This window comes from Hetaerina americana, unplaced genomic scaffold (genome assembly GCF_022747635.1).
Source record: "Hetaerina americana unplaced genomic scaffold, ioHetAmer1.1.p SCAF_6, whole genome shotgun sequence".
In the NCBI taxonomy this organism is placed as follows: domain Eukaryota; kingdom Metazoa; phylum Arthropoda; class Insecta; order Odonata; family Calopterygidae; genus Hetaerina; species Hetaerina americana.
Window position 1 is genome coordinate 58,518,471 of NW_027287205.1, and position 23,705 is coordinate 58,542,175.

General features: G+C 37.4%; 1 protein-coding gene across 1 annotated transcript in view; it reads left to right on the forward strand.

The window, feature by feature from the left end:
- Pur-alpha (Purine-rich binding protein-alpha) overlaps positions 1-23,421 on the forward strand; it is a 72,184-nt gene extending 48,763 nt beyond the window's left edge. Inside the window, exons 3-7 of the mRNA XM_071594233.1 lie at positions 9,586-9,704; positions 11,102-11,204; positions 11,914-12,030; positions 20,884-21,122; positions 23,104-23,421. Coding sequence (XP_071450334.1) covers positions 9,586-9,704; positions 11,102-11,204; positions 11,914-12,030; positions 20,884-21,122; positions 23,104-23,421 — 896 coding nt within the window. The remainder of the gene's footprint in view (positions 1-9,585; positions 9,705-11,101; positions 11,205-11,913; positions 12,031-20,883; positions 21,123-23,103) is intronic.
- Positions 23,422-23,705: the final 284 nt, after the last annotated feature.

Genomic DNA, 23,705 nt, shown 5'->3' on the forward strand with positions numbered 1-23,705 from the left:
ACTATACGGCAACAATTATGCCTACTTCATGTAAGGGGAGAGATATTGTACACGAGCTACATGTATAATATTTAACGCTGAATATTCTTTACACAGAAGTCCAGCTCTGAAGTGAAAGTTTAAAAAAAATATGGCCAAAATGTTCATTGCGAATTTGCCCGCGGTGTGTAAATGCTCAATGAAATCGAAATATCTTTTGCCGTAAAAATGGTATGCTGTATAAATGCTAGCGTGATTTCTTTTTTAACCGTCTCATGTCTTCATGAAAAAAGTTTCGGCAAAACAAATGTGTAAATGGTCGCAATGAATGTTGTTGTGATCACAAGTTTCGTTGAAAGGATTTTTGCGCTGCCTGCTCGAACCATTCCAAAGTCATTTAACGTGTAGATATTTGATATTTTAGTACCATGCAAGCCACTGCGTTGGGGTTGTGGCATGGGGTGAATAGACACAAGACTAATTTTGACCCGAATATGACTCCTACCGTGGTTGGACCATGTTATTCCAATCCCTTATCCCGTAAAAATGATGTCTTAATCTAGTCCATTTATAATCCCTCCAATTTTATTGACATGATCTCTCTTACTGTAGCACGATAGGGGTAATAATACATTTTCAATACCACTGCTAAAGAGACATCCTTCCAATTTGGGCATTGAATGCACCGTCTTCCTTTTTATTTAGCTTGAAACTATGGCAGTTTCGCGTCCTGAATGCCACTTCGCATATCGAGCGAAAACCTCTTTCGTATACTTCCCGTTTATATTCGGAGGGCTTCAAAGATTGGTCGCTCGGAGACTCCCGGTCGGTCGGTAGGGACTCGGCAATAAGGTCCTCCCCGTTTAATTGATTCGGCCTCCCTGCGGCCTCCTTCGGTTGCCTACGACATATTGATGCACCGTTGTCGGCCTCACTTGTTGCCGCTTGTGGACTCGTTTTATGGGATTAAAAAGGCGCTGCAGTAGTATGCTAGGAACGGTGCCTACATGGCGTAGGTTCTAGCGTCCCCACTCTTGTCAGATATGCTTGTGTCACTGTAGGCAATAATCAAATTCACATTCTGATCCAATGCGCTTCGAAAAAAAAGATGAAAGTTGCATCCTAGATTTGGGGGTCGTTCACCTATTGATGGGGGGACTTGATACACTTCCCGGTATCATCAATTTTTCATTGGGTGTTATTATGGGCTGGAAAGTAAGAAGAAACCGAATTCTTGAAGCCGAGAAGTATTAGTGTTGTGTAAACAACCTGAAGGTTTTCCTTTGCTCTACGATGGACAAATCCAAATTCGGATGAATGGAACTAAAACTTTCATGTTTCTTAGATTTTTCAGCGTTGGAGTTACAAAATGGAGCCTTGGTCGTAGCCTCTATACGGTAGCGAATGTAGTAAATAATTTTGGTCGTTATTTATATCTGTGGGATTATTATTCATTTTATATGGATTATTTCTACGAAACGACCCCTGTCATCATGTTGCCGTTTGATTTTTTGGCGTTATATTTGGAAAGTTTTAATGGACAAATTGCCGGCAGCGATGGAGGCGCATAGTTATTCACTCTAATGCCATGGACTTTTCTTGCCACAACTTATACACGTATGTTCGGTATCAGTGTTTAATCACTGTAGAAATAACATCGAAGTACGCAGTTCTGTAAAACGTAGAAATGTAAGAGTCTAATATCTCAGAGTATGATCTCAGCGAAAATTCGATTTCATTTGGAGTGGACTAATAAAGGTTGATTTTGCAATAAATATTTTCAGTATTGAGTTCATATCACTTATAAGAGTAATTTTAATATAAATTTCAGTGATAATTACCAAAAATTCTCAGCAGTACGCAATTGCTCCGGACTCCGAAATTTGGATGCAGTTTCAGAGTGCAGTTTGTAAAAATTTGGCATCAATAATGTAATAAAGTTTCTAATTAATCAATGTCAAAAGGGATATATTCCAAGACTTGAGTGTAAAAATTTGGGGTTAAGTCGACGAACGAATTGATATCACTCGCGTTTAGTTTTTCATCATTGAGATTTTGATTGACGCGTGAAAATTTTAAAGCATAATGTATTCCAAACTCTTAATGTTTTCTATTTATTTAGACATTGGGAGCTACTTAACCATTTTATTAATCCCTAAATCCGGTAATGTTCTGCAAAGGAAGGGAAGAGTTTAAATGTGAGTACGAGAAACCAAGTCATTTTGGCGTGTGGGCCCATAGCTCCGACAGCTTACGCGTTTGGCTAATACAATCTGAGGTAGCTCTGAGTCTATATCAGTGTTAGTTGATTTCACAAAATCTTTTGGAATAGTCCTCGATGTGAAATAGTGGTCCTTAAAAGGAATTGAGTCTCTCACTCCGCCACCACGCACAGTTGCATTTTACTAATGGTTTATCGATGAAGTCAACAACTTCCAAAATACTTCATCTCTAACTTCTCGGGCGATTAGGGGCCGAATTAAAACCGTGCCTGTTTATTGCATGTATTCATCTCCTCGATGGGGAATTAATATAAAAGATAATAGATAAACTCACTCATCTTAATTGGCGTGTTGTAATAGCTTAACATTTTTGTCATTGTATTAATTTTTACAAGGCTGCACCTAATTGCGTTGTTGTCTCTGTATATTTGTTTTGAACGTATTACGTGTAGCTTTCCCTTTCTATTGCCAATTTGGCCGAGTAATTCAATTAGGGCAATGACCTAATATCGTAAATAGAATGGTTTGAGATGTCACTTCGTCGAAGCGATTCATATCGGAAAAGAAAATACTTTGTTCTTCCACATATATTTTGTTATACAGGACGTAGGTGACTTACAAAGTCATCATCAGGTATCTTTGTATGTCGAAACGTCGTGTATAATAAGATATATGTGGAAGAACTAAGTATTTTCTTTTCCGATCTAATATCGTATTCCATTTTAAAATCCTCCATTTTCCTTATTGTATGTCGAAACGTCGTGTATAATAAGATATATGTGGAAGAACTAAGTATTTTCTTTTCCGATCTAATATCGTATTCCATTTTAAAATCCTCCATTTTCCTTATTGTATTTCATGGAGTTTCCAGGTGTATTGTTGATGTACTATTTGATAATATACTTTTGATACCGACGGCGGGGAGGGGATATGATATTTTCGTTGCGTGTCAGTGCGGGTACCCAGGAATGTTTGATGTTATTGTTATCAAAGGATCTCGTCGAAAAATAATCATATCGCTTCAACCTTCGCTTGTATTTATATTGAGTAGAGGAGCGTTCCAGCTATTTTTTCCCTCTGCATTCTTGAATTCCTTTCGTGGCGTTGCCCATTCCGTGGACAGGGTGATTCCTGCGATGTTTTATTTTATAATTCCTTATGATAAAACACCGTACGATATTCGTAGCCTCCCAACATTGTTTTATAGAATTGCGCTTTGAGCCAAAAAGGGATATTTTCCCCACGCAAGGGAATCAGTGAAGTAAGCGAGTCGGGCCTGCAAAATCCGTATGATTTTGTTCCTCCTAAATATAAGAGTAGCGTCATTTTACTCGTCCAGTTGACGAGGTGAGGAGGTGACTGCGAAGATGGACGATTCCATTCCATGTCAATCTCCTTAGTTTCCGTAAGCCAAAGAAGCGATTGATCGATCCACATTGCTAATTATAATCCGGGAGTTTCAGTTTTTTCCTTGTTTGCCTTGTCTTTGGTTGGTCGTGGAGGGAAACCTACATCTCGACGGCTAATAGAAACAGAAGCCGGGGGTGTGAACGAAAGGAATTCGGAAAATGGCGATTTTTCTCCCTCGGAAGGGGGAGGGGAAGATGCTCTCGTGGAAGCGGTCTGTCTGGTTGGTTTAGGTTCCCCTTCGCCGGTCTTTCCTCTCCCAGCTTTCCGTCAGAGCTAGACGGTGGGATCAAATGCAGGTCTTGCTCTGATTCTTCCGGTTGTATGTCTCAAAATGTATTAAGGCATAAACTTTCCCTCTGCAATATCTTTGGTCTTATTTTCCATTGTAGGAATTGTTACATGAGCTTTACAGAATAATTCTTATTCGTTTTAGTAGTGTGCTTCATCCTGATGCGTTCTTTGTGCACATTTACGCATTACATCACACCAATTCCCTTCTTCAATTCAGTAATTGTGTTGCCCCTTAATGTGAGGTATTACCAGCATTTAATTTTCCCTGCGATAATCTGTATGATGAGAGTAAAAGTCATCAACTTGAAGAGTGCACAAATGAAGTAGCTCGAAGATTGTTACTGTTTGTGAGTAGCGGTAGCAATTAATGGAATTACTGATGATTACAGCATTTAAGTATTTAGAAGAAAACTTCCATTTATTGAATAATCACCACTCAGAGGGGCCAGGAGTGTTAGTGAATAAACTTGTCTTTTTAGATAACTTTTCGAATCCCGGCGGCGCCGAATATTTTCAGTGGTATCTCGATCCCTGTGGATAGCACTTGAGTTAGTACGACGTCCGTTGGATGGGACGTTAAGCTTCGGGCCTTTTGGCGCCTTTCGTGAAGAGTAGGCTGATTCCGACGCCGGGTTTCTCTCCACCCTCTGCATCACTAATGGCTCAAATGACCTCGATACTAACAAAATTGGACCGGAGGAGGAGTAGTATTTAGGGTAGGAGACGGACAGTTAAGGTCATTTGCGCCATTAGGGATGGACTGGAAAAGGCGCCAAGGGGTCCGCAGCTTAACGTCCCACCTGACGGACGACATACTCACTCAAAGTGCCCTCCACAAAGCACCTCAAGTAGGGATCAGGATACCACTGAAAAATATCTGCCGCCGCCGGGAATCGAACCCGGGCCTCTGGGTGGAAAGCCACCGCACCACCCCGATCCCCTCCAATGTTGTTTAGTGCGTTTGCAACCCAGCCGCTATAATTGTATACATTTAGACCCAACTATGCCTCATTTAATAATATTCGTCGATAGTGGTTGGGTGTCGGAATTCTCTATCCCTCATCGCCGAAATAGGAAGATTAACCAACAGCTCTTGGGAAAGGTGTGTCTCCCAGTTTTCCAGTCTAGTTTTTAGTCATTAGGATGTACTCCATGTTACCGTGGTAACATGTTAAAGTCTCATACTTTCGAATACTATTGGGAACTTCTTTTTTTAGAGATATCAAAAAGGATTATTCAATGCTAAATCTAATACTTCAATACAATCTTCTGTTAATTTTGTTTGCATGTTTTACCGACATTAATGTGGTTTGTACTATTCCTCGAACTAAAATTACAAGTTCCAAAGAAACTGCGGGAGATGCCGCAACAGTAACTTTTAACGGAGACATCCGCTAATGTGCATTTCAATGCAACAATTTCAGAGTGTAAAAATCATTCGCCTTGACTGGGATCCCAGTCAAGGCGAATGATTTTTACACTCTGAAATTGTTGCATTAAAATTACAAGGGTAGCATTAAAATGTAGGAGAGAATGTTTCTTCGCAAAGTTTAACAATAATTATCGACTAAGAAATTCTAATATTAAGTCTCATCAAATGTACGCTTATAACCCTTCAAAAGGTTGGATTCGCATTCGAATTTATTTGAGATTCAGAAAAGTTCGCTTCTCCGCATATTTAAATGACTACCCCCGACTTACGGGTGGCCTCTTTCAGTTTTCCTTCCAAACTTAGCGGATCACAAAATGACGTAAGTCTCGGGGCTTTTCTGAAGCCGTTCGCGGATGTTTTCACTGCGTGGACAGCTCGGCAAATTATTTCATCATTCGATAATTTTTGTAGGCAATTCGATCGTCGAAATAATTGGAGCTAAGCGTCCAGTTTTAGTTTCAATTTAAGCCCTTTCCGTTGTAACTATCTAAGGTGACCTGCCTTGTGAAAATGCCTCAAACGGCGGGAAAAAACATCGGCAATCCCCACCTCTGCGCCCCGCCCCGAATGTTTATAATTTCACTTCCCTCGGCACTCCCACGGGGCGTCCATTGCGAGGAGAATCCCATCGTGTGCGACCCAGTGAAAGATCCCGGCCGGGTTCGACACCCCTGGAATACTTTCCCCTTTCGTCCGCCCTGACACTCCGGGTTTGTCTTCTCGGAGGCGATAAGACGTGCTCCGGCGACGGGTGGAGGAATTTCCTCGGTGGAGCGTGATTCTCCGAGGGGAGGCGGTGCGGGGGATTTTTTTTAAAAAAAGGAGGGGATGTGCATTAGGAATGGGGCGTGCTCTCGAAATAAGATATTCACTCGGGAAAGTATGCGAAAGTGCCTTCGCGGGGGTGTCTCCCCTTCCAATCTTCGCGGCGGCGGGGAGAGGGTGTTGTTGGGGCGGAGGGAGGGGTGGGAAACGTGTTGGTCCCAGGGCTGCACACACGGTATTGATTGCTTGCTCTCCTGCCGTCGCTCTCTGTAGGGGTCATTCACCGTCTGGCCCACTCATACTACCTCTCCGCCTCCCCCGTCTTCCCATCCCTCCCAGACCTCCCCCTCCCGTCTCTATCCGCCCCCCTCTTCTCTTCTCTCCCTCCCCTTCCCCAACCCTACTTCACTTAACCGTCTTCATCCCGTCCTCCCCGGCAAATATTTTTGTTATTTTTCCCCTTCTCCCTTGTAATGTTCTTGCCTCATCCTTTTTATTCTCTACCCCGCGACGAAGCCCACTTCGTTTTCCCTCTCCGTTTTCCCTCTCCGTTTTCCTCTCTCACAACCCCCCTTCCCCTCTTCTGACTTACTTACGTTACTCCTCGGAGAAATCGCAGCTAGCCCTGGATGAATGAGTTTCTTAGGTGTTTCCCGTTTAGTTAACAGTTTTCATCGGAGTCAGTCGGTACCGTTTTATCCCGCGCGCCCACCGCTTACAGCCCGTGCACATACGTACTTTCGTTTCACTCGTAGTACTCGCGAGCGTTCGTGGAACTGACGCGGGAGTAGTACTCCTGAATTCTGAATGGAATGTACTCGTCTTTTTTCCCCCTCCGACGCCGTCTGAGGCATTGCACGGTGTGGCTGCTGAGGGGCGTTGAAAAGTAAATCTAGATGTTTGCGACATCCGGGCGGGAGCGTAGGCGATGGGTATTGGTCTCGGGAGCCTGCCGTTAAATAATCATTCGACTTTGAATTCACTTCGGCTTTGTCGTTGAAACTGCTTGGAAATTTTGCCGTATTCCTTCGATTGTTTTTGCCCCGAATGGTGTTTGCAGGATTCCTACTAAGATAATGCGATGCATTTTGACTGGGCCATTGCAGAACTAATGTTTCTGTTTGAATTATTTTTAATTTTTCATTAAATAATAAATGGAAGTTGATGTTGATGTTAATGAAATTTTGTTTCTAGGACACAAGATTTGAAATTGTTAGTTTCTGGATCATTTTGCAGCTATTCGAGTTGCAATTTTTAAAACCTTCCTGGAACTCATCAGAAATATTTTGCATTTTAGTTATTGCAAATAATTAAAAAGTAAATTATTAGATTTGCTTATTACAAAATGATTTTATTTAGTTGGAGTTAGCTGCCTATTTCTTATACTGAGTAAATATTGGGGAGCCTCCTAATATGGTTTGCCATTGAAAATGTTTGATTTTATTTGTTTTATTCTTTCTTTGAATGCCTGGATAATTCATGGGGTAGATCCTAAATCTTGATATTTTCCAGCATTGTATGGCGATTAGTAAGATTTTCCTTGAGATATTCGGTTTGTTTCATGCCTAAGACGCAATGTGATTGCAGGTGATAATAATTATTTTAAGAGTTTTAATAAGTTAAGAGACTAAGGACTTCAAATTTCACTGAATCTGAACCTCATTACTGTTTTACCATTTTAAATACATTAATATTTCTGACATGGGCTACTGGAATTGTACAAAACTCTTAACTGGATTATGGAAGGGGTTCTTTAAGCAATTAAAAGGAAGGAGAGCCTAATCCTGATGGGAGACCAGAACACTTGAATGAAGTGGGCTGGGAGGGAGTTGTCGCGGGACAGTTTAAATTGGGAAAATGAAACATTGTGGGAGAGATACCGATAAAATTCTGTTATGAGAAAAATTGGAAGTGGCAAACTCCTTCTTCAAGCAATGTCGGGGTAAAGATGCACATGGAAGATGTCAGAGAATAGAGTGAGATACCTAATTGTCTGCATCCTTGTCAGAGCTAGATACAAGTACCAAGTTACGCAATGTAAGAACTGCTGCTCCATCCACTCTTCCTTCTCTCCCTGCCTGCAGTTCTATGCCACAAACTTTGGAGACATTATATATGGAAGCTTTAGAAAGTGTAAAGTGTTTAATAGTTCTGCCTTAGAAATCTTTTTTTTGATGTAGCCAGTTGAATAAGTAGCAGGGAAAGTAAAATGAGAAATAGGCATATAAGATGCAAAAGGTATGAAGTATGAATTTTTAATATGTCATGGAAAATGTGCTTTAATGGAGTTGTGCCCTGAAGGGAATATTCTTCTAATTTTATTCTCTGATATATAATGTATTATGTGTAATCTCTGACGTATGATACATTTTTCTTGAAATATTTTTTGTAGGGCAAAAATCTCGTTTCATTAATTTCCATAATATTTGATCTTGACGACTACATATTTTGTCTCATTTCTCTTCTTCGTGAAGGAAATCTTCTTATTGGTAAACCTTGTTACTTTTAAGATCTAGCACTGCACATCAGATAGCTCAGTCTCCTTTTATTTTATAGCAAATTATAGAACTGACCTATTCCTGGTCATTATTTTAGTATGGATACTTCAGCAAAATTTTTAAAGGCAAAAACTACACCCCAGTTTTTTTGTCAGGAGTGATCTCTTAGACACTTGTGCAGGAAAATGTGAAAACCTTACTGTATTGATGCATTAATATTACATTAATTATTGTTAACACTATGCCAACCCAAGTATGTCATGAGGAAGTTATTTGTTGTGCTAAATGGAACATATAAATTTCTGAGTAGTTCTTTTATGCAAATGGCTACAAGCTCATGATTTTTGCCTAATTAGCCAAAATCTAATGAATAATATGTGATAATGTGAAAAATGATCTTTTTTAATTAGAAAAGTAAAATAGATGAAGTTCGTAGTGTGTAATTTATGACAGTTGGTAGTTACATTTCAATTACATATGGAGGCAAGATATAGACATCATGTACTAATCTTGTTGGTGTTAACAGGCAATGGGGGTACTTTATGTGGTCACAGATAAGAGCATTAGATTTTCATTTAGGTGGGGAAAGCCATTTCTCTACTTGATGCAGCATTAAATTAATGTTATCATTGCCATCATTTGGAGTTGTAGTTGATTACTGGGGCTAGTTAAAAGAGAAGTACATCAATGAGGGATAATGGATATCAGGTAATAGTATTAATGAAGTCTCTTAGAGAAGAGGAGATGATTAAATAAACCCCTGGAACTCATATTTCTAGAATTATAATTGCTTATTTTAAGACTGATCTTCTGATGAGTGTTGGTGATTATTCTCTGAATTTAGCTTTCGGTCATTAGCATAAAGATGTTACAGCAGCTACTATTAAATGTATTTTCAAGTGATGCTTTCCCTCATAGAATTTCATCTTTAAGAAAACTGCCTTAGTCCATGTTGCTAACATGTTTTGTCATTTTTTTATATTTATAGGTCAGCAGCAGCAACAAGGGGAACAAGAGTTGGCTACAAAAATGCTCCAAATTCAGTCCAAGAGGTTTTATTTAGATGTGAAGCAAAATAGGAGAGGAAGGTTTATTAAAGTTGCAGAGGTGAGTACTTACTATATTATATGGCCGACTTTTTTTAATTATGCATCATTTAATCTGCGAATACCACTGTGGAAAGCATATGCTTGAAAACTCTTGGGTGGCAATGCGCCATTCAGCCATTCTTACTTAATTGCTGTATCTGATGTTAATGGTGGTGTGAAGAGGAGGGGTTATAATGTATAACTAGAGTCATATGTTATTATACATTTCTGTTATTAGAGGATCAAGATCGCTCTTAGCTCTTAACATAGACTTAAATGTCATTTAGGAACATGTTTCAGCCCTGTTAGCCCGATGAATTTTATTTCTTGCCTGTGGAATACCATTAATAGAACAGCTGTGCCCATACTCAGATTTTTTGGCTTCTGCATTTTGTTAATGTTATTACTCTTCTTTTTAGTACTCCAGGAATTTTGCTTTAGAAAGCCCATAGAAAGAAAATATGTTGGGAGTTCTCACAAATAAGACAGTAGATTTATAGGAAATGGTACAGAGCCACTTTGTGGAAATCTTTTATGTTATATATGATCAATTAAAATCTCACTGTATACAAACCTTGTAATTATCAATGTAATGCAACTATGCCTGAGCTATGGTGTTGGAAATTATTGATGTGGAAAATACCTCATGATTCTGATTTATTCTAGTTTTTACATTGAATATATATATTGTCTGGTGTAATTCACAAGGGCTAATACAGTTGAGGAAGGTTGTGGAGAAATGCATCATCTGCATTAGACTACTATTAGCAAAAGATACCAAGGGATCCACATCCAAAGGTCACCTCTGATGGATGGCATACTCCACATGAATTGCTGTCCGCAAGTAGGCATTAGGATACTACTGAATAATCATGGCAACTATGGGATTCAAACTAGAGCCCTGTGGGTGGGAAGGTAGTACATCAGGTGTATATGTTGCTAATTTGTTTAACAGCAAGAAAATAAAAAGGTAATATAGTTATGGTCAATAGCCCTGAACTTTGGTTATGGTAGTTTGTGTTTTCCTGTGGGCCCATTTTTCATATTTTATGAAGTTGATCTTCCATATTTTAATGGGAAGAAAATGAAATTCAAAGAAGCCAACAAAGGAAATTTCTAAGATAAAAAATTGTTTAGTTTGAGAACTCATTAATGTACATTTTTGTGCTAAGATGTTAGGTCTTAGTATTTGTCTTAACTCATGTGTTGATTCAGATGTGTATCATGTTAGAGGAGTGAAATATACATATCTTATTTCCTGCTATCATTTTATTGTCGTGGACCTATGGGCATGGATGATATATTAGTTTTGTATAGTCGAAATTGTTTATGAATTGTTGAAGCCCTTATTGCATGTTATAGTCATTACTAAAGGGAGACATTTTATCACCATGGTCAATATTATCGTTGATACAGATAGGTGCAGATGGCCGGCGTAGTCAAATATTCCTGGCTCTGTCGACGGCAGCAGAATTCCGGGACCATTTATCAGCGTTCAGTGATTTCTATGCATCATTAGGTAAGGATGATAATACAATAATTGGTGAAATGGTGCCTCTTCCCATACCACATTTTGTTGCAGTGTTGGTTGCGTATCACCTATTAATCAACCAGTTCATGTCAAGATTATATGAACATCTGATTTAATTACCTTACAATGTCTCCATTTGGAATCTTAAGTGTGTTTTAATGATTTTAGTATTGGCAATAGTGTGCATTTTCACTGTGGTTTCCGAAACATGGTTTTGAAAAATACTTCTCAATATTTTCAAAAATCAGGGGGAAAACAATGCTTGAGCATTATTGCTGTTTTGAATGCTTGAGTCAGTCATTTTAGATTTAATTTATTGTTATAAATCTAATGATAACCCTTGCTAATGTGGATAGCAACCGGTACGGAGACCACCAGGGGCTTCCATTGAGCAAAAATAATCAAATAATATGAGTGATGGTGTAATTAATCATGACATTCTATCAAAGTTTCTTAGGTATAAGTATTATTTTTGCATTAGGCTTTGGATTATTTTTTTATTTTTTGTGACTTTTTCTTTTGGTTTTTCAAGAATTACTCAGCAATGCTAAGTGCAAAAATTAAATTAGAATCAGATGCTGTGACCTTTTCTTTACAGTTCTAAGTATGTAAAATATTTCACTGGTGCTTTAAAAAGTGTGCTTATTCCCATGAATAGGTTTCTCATCAGTATTGTTTCTAATATTCTTTTCATTAGGTCCGCCCAATCCTGAAAATGTTCCTGAAGATGGAAAATTAAAATCAGAAATGATGATAAAAGATAACAGGCGGTATTACCTCGATTTAAAAGAAAATTCCCGTGGAAGATTCTTGAGGGTGAGTATTAATGATCCATTGACGCAGTCATCATTTGCAGGTGGCCTAGAAGCAAGCTTAGATTGATGTTCATGACTCATACCCTCCAACTTTTAGCGTGAATATTGATATTCATACTACAAATATCATTATTGAAAAGATTCACATTCGCTTGTGTGACATGTTGTGATTGGAGACCTAAATGTATCTAACTGTTGAATGTTAAGAAAAAATTCTTTCAAGGCCTGTCAGAGTATATTTTGGTATTTGTACAATAATGAAATGGGGCATTTTACACTGTGAAAGATATTAACAGTGCATTTAAATTTAGGATAATTAAGTTAGTATTTTCAAATTTGGATCAGAGTTATAGGTCAAAGAAGCTTTTCTGCGGAAAATTGATAAATTTTTCTGTAACTTGAAAAAATATGAATTGATTTGGAATGTCATAATAATAGTCATTAAATCCATGGGAGGTGACAAGATGTACTTCTCAAAATAGATAGTAAAAATTTTCCAATTCAGAGACCATGTCAGCTTTGTGTGGCAAGATAATAGTGAAGGGATAATGACGCCATGGTTGATGTAATAGGTACTAAGCATTAATAGTTGCTGAGACTGGTACTCTTGCGGGTATTCTAGCCAGAAAAATTGGTTTGGTGACAATAGCAGACTTAAGTGGCCTGGGCATTGCTCCTAGGCCAGGAGCTGTAATGAACGTTCTTTCAACCTCTTTTGTCTCTTTTGTCTGTTGTTTATGAGTCATGAAATACTAAATTAGTTTGTAGTCCTATTATGAAATTTGAGCTGTTTGTTGAATACTGTAATTGGATATGATTGGAGTTCTATTGCATAGTTATAATCTGAACCATATATTTGCTTACATATAATGTAGTCTTTAAAATAGTTTTGTTAGCCTGCCTGCATTAATTTGTTGATAGAAAAATGATATTAAACAAAATTTCCCTCTTAAGATGTGCAGGGTGCTTAGCATGAAGACTTCTAAAATAAATTTAAGTTTAGTATTCATTTTGTGAGCATGTCACTGATTGGTTTTTCTTGTTATTATTAAGTTGTACCCTTAAAGGAACCCTACATGAAAGCTTGCCCAGTTAGCTTCCCTCTATATACTAATCTCATTAGCAGATACCTGCTTTCCCTTGGCTTACCTTTAATGAATTGTTGTGGGACCTTAAAGCTTTTCATAAATTATTTTCATGAGCACTATGCAAATTCTCTGACGTTTACTCTCTTATTTCCCTAAATGAGTCCCTAGGCCCCATGAAGTATGCCAAAAGGATTTTAATACTATTACAAGGATATAGAAGATCTTGGTGAAAAGTAATGAATAATTATTTTGTCGATATAGACCATATAGACTCATGTCGGGTATTCAGGGATTTCACCATTTGCATAGTGATGAATCTGACCTGAAATTTGATCAAATATATCTCTTTTGTCATTGAATCTCAAATCTCAATGTTGAACCATTTTTTTGCATTAATTTCTGAATCCAGGTGCTCATTTTATCAATTTAATATTTCAGTTGAATCAAGATTCAGTTATGTATTTTAAAATATTATTTTGATTTTGATAGTAGTTTTACCTTTACCTTGCGATACGCATTTGTTGCAACTAATGAAAAAATAAAGTATGTATATTAAAATTTAAACCACAGTTTTATCAATTCTTAAATGTATGACAATTGTTCATTTTTTTACTTCTAATGACTATAATTGGCATTAATTGTTGATGTATGATTTAAATATGTGAAACTGATACATAATTCATTGTGGACTGTAAAGAGAAATGCATTTCAATGCAACAATTTCAGAGTGTAAAAATCATTCGCCTTGACTGGGATCCCAGTCAAGGCGAATGATTTTTACACTCTGAAATTGTTGCATTGAAATGCACATTAGCGGATGACTCCGTTAAAAGTTACTGTTACGGCATCTCCCGCAGTTTCTTTGGAATTAGAGAAATGCATTATTAATTGTGTGTGTAGAGATATCTCAATCAGAAATAAAATTATTTCAAGAGAAGTGAATCCTGATAGAAGTCAATGCAGAATTCATTGGGGTTCTTAATGTTTTTTCTTCAAACTAGTATTCATGCAATCCAAATATGGAAATGTTCAAAATTTGGCCATACCAAGCAAACCGCAGAATCTCATTCCTTATTAAGAAAATCATCAAGTGTTACAAGAATGAATTGCTCCTGTCATTCGCTGTTTGACCATTGTCCTTCAATTATGTATCTAATGCTGCTTTCTAGTTTCTGTTTTGTAAAACTTGTACAGCTCTAGGTAGCCTCTGTTCATATTAGTTATTTGAAATTGATAGTTGATGACCAGATGCAAAGTCTACAATGTTTTCAGTGTGAGCAAACCAGTATGGGGTGTAATTATACTGTTCTTATGTCTCCAAAAAATCTTAAATTCTCTGCAGTTGTCTTGCTACATCAGTCATATTCTTACTAAGAAACATATCATAGCTGGGATTACTGTAGCTATAAAATCCATGCACATAATTCTTTGATGGTGAAGTGATTACTTAATGAATTTATGTTGTTCATGATGAATTGAAATTAAAAGTGCGACATTTAGATGGATGATAAATTGAGGTAATATCATGAAATGATAATAGTGATATATGATAATCCAATTTAAAACTCTACACCTCCATGTTAAGTATGTGAAAACATCAATGCTTTTATGGAAGTTTTCCAGCTTGTTAATTCAGCTTTCAGGTGCATTTCATCAACTGACAATCATCTTGGCTTTTGAATTATTCATTTTGAAGTTGATAGTAATTGATATAAAAGAAGGCGTGGTCCATTGCTATGGTCCGCAATGGCCGTACAACTTTGACAAAAGTTTGGGCATTGGTGCCAAATCACATTGCTCAAATAACCTGTACTGCCAATACTTGAGATTCAATGACATTGTAAAAGAATTCAATTCAATCTGCAACTCATAAAGTTAATAAATAAGATTTGCCTTGATTCTCAAATTCTGAAATCCAATTTATGCACTGTAAATCAATTTTATAAACTTCCCTTATTTGTATGAACATAACTTATTACTGCTAAATTTCCATTATTTAGGATTTTGAGAAAAGCTTTGCTCATGGTCTTATATCAAGACCTTATTTATTGTAGATTGGTAAATCTGGGCTTTTCTTATGCAGCGTAACTCCTCTTACTGGGCCCTATGTATTTATTTCTAAAAAATTATCACCTTTGAGATGTATGTCTGCAACAAGCCTTAAGTTATATGTCAGGAAACAGAAATTTTTATTGCTCTCACGTAATTGAAATTTAGTAGAATTAATGAAAATGTTAAGTATGTGGAGAATTTTTATTGGCCAAATATGTTAAGAGAGCGATTGAAGCAACCATTTTTTTCCTTGGGAATTTTTATGTAAATGCTGTCAACTTATAAAATTGATAATTCATCATTTTGGGTTGAGGGATTCTAGTAGTGCTCAACCAAATTTAGACTATTTAAGCTAGCGTGCGATTGAGAAGCTTCTGGTTTGACATACTTATCAGTTGCAGAAATAAGTCAACATTACCTGCATTTCAGGAATTTAGAAAGTTAATTTTCCTGCTCTGTGTTTCTTTTCCTTGCATATAACTAGTACAATATGGCGCACATGCAGTGGCACATGAGTATAGTGCCTTCAGACTTTTATTTTTCATTGAGTTTTAACCATTCAAAGAAGTTGAAAAAAGTAGTGGTATGGTAGGTTCCTTGTAACATTTATTGCAAAATTAGCCCTCATAGCATGTAGCCTGTTTCTGTAATATGATTAAAAAATGCAATCTTTCAAAATTCATTGAAGGCATTGAATTTCCTCTTTTGAATAAAATTTTTCCAGAAGCTAACATGTGAATTATCAGATCCTTAGCATTTCAGAAAACCAGGACTGTTAGCACTGAATTAAAAAAACAATGTATCTCTCCAGCAAATTTTTTATTGGGTATGACTAGTTTCAATGCATCTGCATCATTCTCAGGTCTAATTGGCTACAACAAGCGTCATTTTTTTACTTCAGTATCAATGGATTTTGACAATGTTAAACCTGAAAACATTGAATATACCAGGACTGCAAGGAAAGCTTAAATAAGGCTATGGAGTTTCTGATGAGGGAGCTTTTGCTGTACTAGGAAACTGATCATTGTGATTTTTTGATATAGTATTGAAAGTGAACAAGTAGGGCCTTTTTTAAAATCACAGAAGACATCAGTGATTGACGTCATTGATATAACCATTGTCAGGAATTTTGATCATTGGTAATGTGTAGCCATTGTTTGAAATTTTTTTAGTGCAATGACTGTTAGCTTCCTTTGTTGCTTTTTATGATGATGTTTGTTTTTCAATATCTCATGTTAAACAACCATATGGGCAAAGGGATGTAACGATGTAACATAATTATTTACCCCAATTATGTCATCTGTCACAGTTATTTCTGTACATTTTTGGGTTGGTGGGCTTAGTGAAGCATGGAGGGATTTACAAGGAATATTACATATTGGAAGTGTGGTTACTGTTTCAAGAAATAGAATTGTTTCATGGCTTTCTTATTCAGATTTCAATGTAAAAGGAAGTACAAAATGGTTGTCTGAAGAAAATATTGAGGGAAACAGTGAGCATGAAAAAAAATTATGAGGAGTTAGATGCTGAAATGAATGACTGATTAAGTAATGTGGAAGCAAATTTTAGCATAGGTGTTGAGAAGACATTAAAGACTAGTCATTGAATGGCTTTTTTTTATCTGTGGCATATTGTTATATTGTGGAAATTTGAATCCTCAGTTGCTGGCAATTATTAGTTGTGCTTCTTCTTAGTAGGGGTATGAAAACAAGTGGCTGAGATGAGAGTCATGAGAGCAATCCTACATTATGGTTGTCATTGATTCAAAATATTGCTTGTGCTAATTGTGCTTTGTCGCTTTCATGGTATTACATATGAATCCATCCCTTTGTGCAAGGATGGTACATTCATCCAGTGTAAATTTGTTGCTGTGATACCTGTAACCAAGCTTCTTCATTAAATATGCTATTTCCCAAAGGCTTTTAACTGTAATTCGTATTTAATTGCCATTCTGCAGAAGTTAGTTTTAAATTGTAAATTGGGATAAATTCCAAGTAAAATGTTCTACTTGAGAGCAGTTCATATTATGTGTTCAATGCATATTGTAAGTAATGTGTTGCATTTGTCCAGGTGATGTTTTGTGCTTCACTTTGCATGTTCATATTAATGAAATGTGAAAGCAAGCAGTTAGATTCGTGAGATCTCTCTTGAGTGGTTATCCCTTCGTAAATGTCAAATGAGCTGGAGAAGAGATAATCCATAGTTTTTTTTGGGCGATTTTTTTTAAATTTCCAAGAGTGATGACATGAAAACTTTTTCTTTGGTTCTTGAAAAATGTTCTAAATTATTGATTGGAAGTTCTTAAAATGGTTTGTTGATGCTAAGGTAGATTTCATGGTTTGTTGCATATGAGACTTAATATGGATCCACATATCTCCCTGGTCACAGTGAGGTTCTGTAGGAGGGGAGAATCTCTCGAAAAAGCAAGAGAAACATTTAGCAACTAAATGCTCCATGGGCAACATACCTTGAAAGTTACTTGTGCATGAGTTATTAATATTGAAAAAATATATGTTAAGCATGTTTTTGAATCCCAGTTGGTGAAAATTATTTGATTTTTGAAATTTGTATCAGATAAATTTACAAGAAATTGAACTTCTTATTTTGGCTATGTAAAACTTGTCAGACATAATTTGCTTTATATGGGATTAAGGCTATGTTTTAATAATATGGGTTCACCAGGTAATGAATGCAATTTAAAGACGTGATTTAGTAATTTTTTTATTCTTGCTAAATTTAGATGATGAAAATAACTCATGGTCTTGAATGTTACTAGTTTACGCCTCTAAAAAATGCTCATAAATGTTTGTAGCTTCTTTTCTGTTAGGAAAATATATAATTAATTTAGAAAATTGATGTTGTTGCAGTACACCCCCAATTATTCAGTATTAGCAGGGAATAATTGTATTTCTTCTCAAATTTCAATGAATTACAAAATTATGTGCAGGTCGCAACATTCTAATTCTGAGGGACTTGAGCATTGTCTTATGGGAAATGCACGCAGACACTCCTTCAAATAAACCATTGGTCTGTCTTTTTGCACTGGCAGGCTTGCCTCCGGTCTCTTTCTTATCATTGTTGAGTGGGCTGGGAACAGTCAAAGTGGTCTTGAGCTTAGTGGTCCACACAAATATCAACTTATGTATTGGTGTGGATCTCTTCAGGTGGACGTTTTGAAACATACTCCCTGGTTGATCCTGCCAGAAGTTGCATGTGACTCAAAGAGGTGGTAAATCATTTTTAATTGGAAATTGTACCAGAGCGCACAGATATCAGTTGTTTCCTGCCAGCATTGTGAGTGTTAACCCAGGAATATTTGGAGTTCCCTTTGAGCATAATTATCAAGCCTAGCCTCTTAATTGTCATAGTCATTTGCCAAAAATCTAATCAAAATTTATTTCAGTCCAGACATCACACATTGTGTTCATAGCTCATTTGGAAACTTGGTGAATAATTTAAATGACCCGGTTTGACCTTTCAGTAGATATGTTCCAATATATTACATCAATTGACTCGAAAGAAATGATTTGAAATATTTTAAACATAACATTATTGTTGTGCACTCTCTGGAAAAATATACATCTCTCCCCCCCTCCCCCCAATCAAGATGGTCAAAGTGGCCTCATAGCAGTTGTTACCTTGGCTGTTTTTATTTTTGTAGTTTTTGATATGTATGGGCTCATTAATCTTACTAATTTTTGAGTATTTAGAAGTCAAATCCATACATTTACTTTCTTTCCTTGTCAGGCAACTGCATTTTATACCAATTAGAATGCCTATGAATATGTAAAAATAAATTTGAAAACTGTAATGGGAAAAAATGTACAGCAATCGAGTTTCTAATATAACTTCAAGCAAGGAAGTTCATCTCCTTCGTTAAATATTCTCAAAAGCATTATACGTGAGTGCTGGTTAATTAAATTTGATTTAAAGTGAGTGTACTGTGAAATCTTCTAATTAGTCAATGCCAATGGCTAAGACCATTTTACTTCAAACTTTTTCGTGATTTGTCCCTCTGTGAGTGTTTTCACTAATTTCAAAGTTGTTTTGGTAAATTGTGGTGAGCAGATTTTTTTTGTATGGCTGAAAACAATTTTGAAGATTTCCACCCATAAGTGTGTTGCTAGATTAATATTTCTCCATTTTTTATCTTGCCATTTTAAGTAATTGTGGTGCCTGTTGAGATGTGCCTTAAAATTCATGTAATTGATGGATTGACGCATTAGTGTAAATTTCAAATGCTAAATGAGATAAAAAGTTAAAACTTGTAATTTAAAATAATGAAAATTTGGATGTTGTAGTGAATTTGGATCATGAACTAATTGTAAGAGGTAGATCTTATCTGGAAAAAGCATTTTTAAAGGGAGTTTCATTGAAACAAGAGTTGTAGATTGCTACATGCTCTAGTTTTGTTCAATGATAAAGCCACTTAAAAATGTAAATCCACCGAACGAGGTCTTTTCTGATATATGCTAAAGAAAGATCATAAAGACAAACTGAGAAATAGTTCTTTCTGCTGTTTGTCAACTGCAAGTTTTGATTGTGGGATAAATAAGCTGTTTTCTTCTGTTAGTTGCTGTGCATTGAGCATTATTGCAAATACTGGTAATTCTCTTTGCAAAGTCAAGTGGTGGCATGCATGTGTGTTAAGTGAAATACATGGGATCCTGACATCACTATCTTTATGGAAGTCAGAAAGAGGTCATGTGATATTCTCCTGGCTGGCTATGTTCCATTTTTTATGGTGTCCGGCATTGACACTAAAAATAATCTTCTACTTTAGGAAACAATCCACTTTTCCAAGGAAATGAATGGCATATAGGCATCCTGTACACTGTTTGGAATCACAGCCCTTCAACAACTTCATTTTAATTAAGATTGTAAAATTTGGAATATTTTTTTAACAAATGTATGTTATGTGCACATTTGCGATTGAGTTTTGCGTGGAGCTAGCCTCACTTAAAAGTTATGCAAATTATTGCAGTGTAAATGACAAAAAAATGGTTGATTGTGCATCTTTGTTCTATTAAGGCCTTGATAGAAATGTGGTTGTTTTAAACTAGGTAGACAAGGTTCAGGTTCCAAGAGATGGATATTTTTGGGTCTCATTGTGATCAAGTTGGAGAGGTAAAAGTGGTTTGAGTCATGCTTGAGAGGTTCGGCGGAAAGGTTGTGATAAGATACTTTGTGAAGAGGGATGACCACCACGAGAGATTTCGCTGCATAGCTCTGGCTAAAATGCGGCCTAAATGCATTCTGTGGTGTATGCCTCACCGGTTGTGTTTCCTCTGCTCCTTTTTTTTTGTCTTCTCTCCCCCCCCACCCCCACCCACTAATCACGTCCCATTGGTCTTCCACAAAACCTCTCCCTCATCCATCCTACCTTCCCCCATGAAATCATAACCCCATGCCCATCCATCTTAAATCATTCCCGTCATGACCCTCTGCTTGCATTATTCTCATTCTGGCATTTCATCATCACCCTTGTCACCCGTCTCTTGTCCACTTTTCTCTGTTGGCGTGCTCGCTCTCAAAAATTCCACACTGATGAAATCCAATGTCTTGATCATTTCCCCACAACCTTGGTCACTTCTCTTTTGCCCCTGCTGCCGCCCTTGTCCTTCCATACCCTGTTGAATCTTACCTATCCCCATCCTGCTGATGCAATCCTAACCTGTTTCCATTCCAATGCAAATACCTCCTTGGGACTGTGGGTGGGACAGGTGTCGCAGACGATAACGAGGGGAGGGCCCCGGTCGCAGATAGCCATCCCAGCCCAGGGAATGATAGAGTTCCGGGACGCCCTCACGGACCTTTTGGAGGAGTTTGGGACGGACGATGGTGGCTTCAAAGGAGACCTTCCCGAAGGGAGGCATATGCGTGTTGAAAACAAGAATTTCTATTTTGACATTGGACAGAATAATCGTGGTATCTACATGCGTATCTCAGAGGTGAGTTTGTCATTTTAATTTCTCTTTCAAGCAAGTGTGGTTATAAGTGGTGGAGTATGATGGTGGAAGAGTCTTTAAATTATGGCCCTGTGCTTCTTAGATGAAGGAGTTGTGTAAATGTTGTCATTTTGTTCATTTAACTAGTATGGTTGTTTTGATGAGTGCTATGACAAATTTGTGCTCAAATTGCAATTGACCTGACCTAATGGATTTTACTATCCCAGTAGATGTTTTGACAAAGTGGTTGAAATTTGAAAATTATGACTGTTAACTTGTGAACCTTCGATAAACCTCTGCCTTCAGATGGCATTTATTTCATAATTTTTATCAAATTTATCTCATCATTTTTAACCTCCTGAACCTCTGGATCACTAAAAGGAACATCTTAATAGATTGCAGAGTCCACTGACTTGAAAATAAATTATTTAAGTGGTTTGAAGTGTATATCATTCCTTAAAGCTGAATTTTTAGTTTTTATTGATTTGGTTACATCCATATTATCAATAACTTTGTAATTTTGGGTTTAAATTGGAATACCTGTTTTAAAAGCTAATAGTAAGCCTACTCGATATACGAGGGGTGTTCAAAAAGTAAGGTGACTTTATATTTTTATGAAAAAATATTTATTTATTCTTCAATATGCAAGTAATCCCCTTCAAAGTAGTCCTCTCCAGATATAAAACACTTGCGCCAATGCTTTTTCCAATCCTCAAAGCAATTCTGATAAGCAATTTTTGGTATAACCTTGAGCTCTTCAAGCGATATGGTATTTATCATTGCAAATCTCTGTCCTTTGATAGTTCTCTTCAGTTTTGGCAACAGGAAAAAGTCGTAGGGGGCTAAATCCGGTGAATATGGTTACTGAGTCATGATTGTGGTGTTGTTAATGGCCAAATAATCTCTCGCAAGCAACGATGAGTGAGCAGGTGCCTTATCGTGATGCCAAAGCCATGAATTTATTTCCCACAATTCTGGATGTTTTTTTCATATTGCTTCTCTAAAAGTGTGCATAACTTCAAGGTAATACTCCTTATTGACCATATGACCTTGTGGTAAGAACTCCTGATGCACTATGTTACAGTAATCAAAGAAAATAGTGAGGAAAACCTTGACATTTCATTGAACTTGGCATGTTTTTTTTGGTCTTGGTTCTTCTGGGTTCTTCCATTGGCACGATTGGGCTTTGGTTTCGACGTAATAGCCATGTACCCATAATTATTTGCCAGTTTTGATCTTATTGAGCAAATCAGGATCATCATGAGCGTCATTCAACAGCTCCTGAGCGATGCCCATGCGATGGTTCTTCTGGTCAAAATTAAGCAGTTTCGGAATGAACTTCGTTGACACACGTCTCATGCCCAAAACATCCGAAAAAATTGAAAGGCACTTGCCAATTGATATGGCAACATCCTCAGCATCTTCTCTAATAGTGATTTGATTATTAATCAAAACAATTTTCTTCGCTGCTTCAACGTTTTCATCTGTTGTTGATGTGCTGGGGCATCCAAAGCATGGTTCGTCATTGGCATCTTCTCGGCCATCTTGGAAGAGCTTGTACCTCTTATAAAAATATTTTTTACTCAGAGCATACTCACTGTATTTCTTTGGCAACATTTAAAGTTTTTTAGAGCACTTAATTCAATTTTTTACACAATTTGATGCAAATTCTTTGATCCATTTTTTTTATAGCTGAAAATCACCGAGCACACCAAAACATGTCTAACATTTGTATCTATCAATAACAAACTAAATATGCAAAATAGTTTAAACTGTAAAGAGATACTTATGTTTGGGACATGTGTACCGGCACAAAAAATCAAATGTTTGTTTCCCACACAATTTGAAAAGCCAGGTTACTTTTTGAACACACCTCGTATTTCTTAAGCATCTTGCAAGAAATTGTACTCTGTTTGAACTATATGACTATTTAATGGAAATAGTTCAAAATCATTATAAATTCAATCTTTTTCTTTTCCTTCAGGTGAAGACAAACTTCCGAACTGCCATCACAATCCCAGAGAAGTCCTGGTCTCGGTTCCGGGACATATTTGCGGACTATGTGGATAAAATGAAGGAGGGGGGTGGAGGGATGGTGGGTGGCGGTGTTGGCTTGAGTGTTGCGGGCGGGAGTGTGGGAGGAGGCAGTGGGGCAGGTGGGGGTGGAGGTGTGGGGCCGGACCACAGCAGTAAGCCCACCGTGTCCTCATCCACCGGTGATGGAGGTGGTGGAGTGATGGGTGGGGGAGGGGGCACGGGGGTCATGGGGGGTGGGAGTGTTATGGGTGGTCCCGGAAAGTGAAAACATAGGCACTGGCGCGAGACGGTGGAGGCTTTGCCGTGGCAGTGCTGTCAAGAATGTGGAAGAGGGTGCTCTTGAGAGGAGAATAAGTGTTGACGCCAGTTAAATTTGGAAGGCTTTTGAGGAGCCTATTTGGAGCTGTCCTCCAGCGAAGCAATGATGTTGGTGAGGAAGGAGTGTTTGATGTCCAGCGTTGCGGTTCACTTGGCAGTGGAATTTGGATGTGGTGGTACTGATCTGTGATCAACGTGTGAATGTGTGAATGAATGATCATGTTGGTTTGT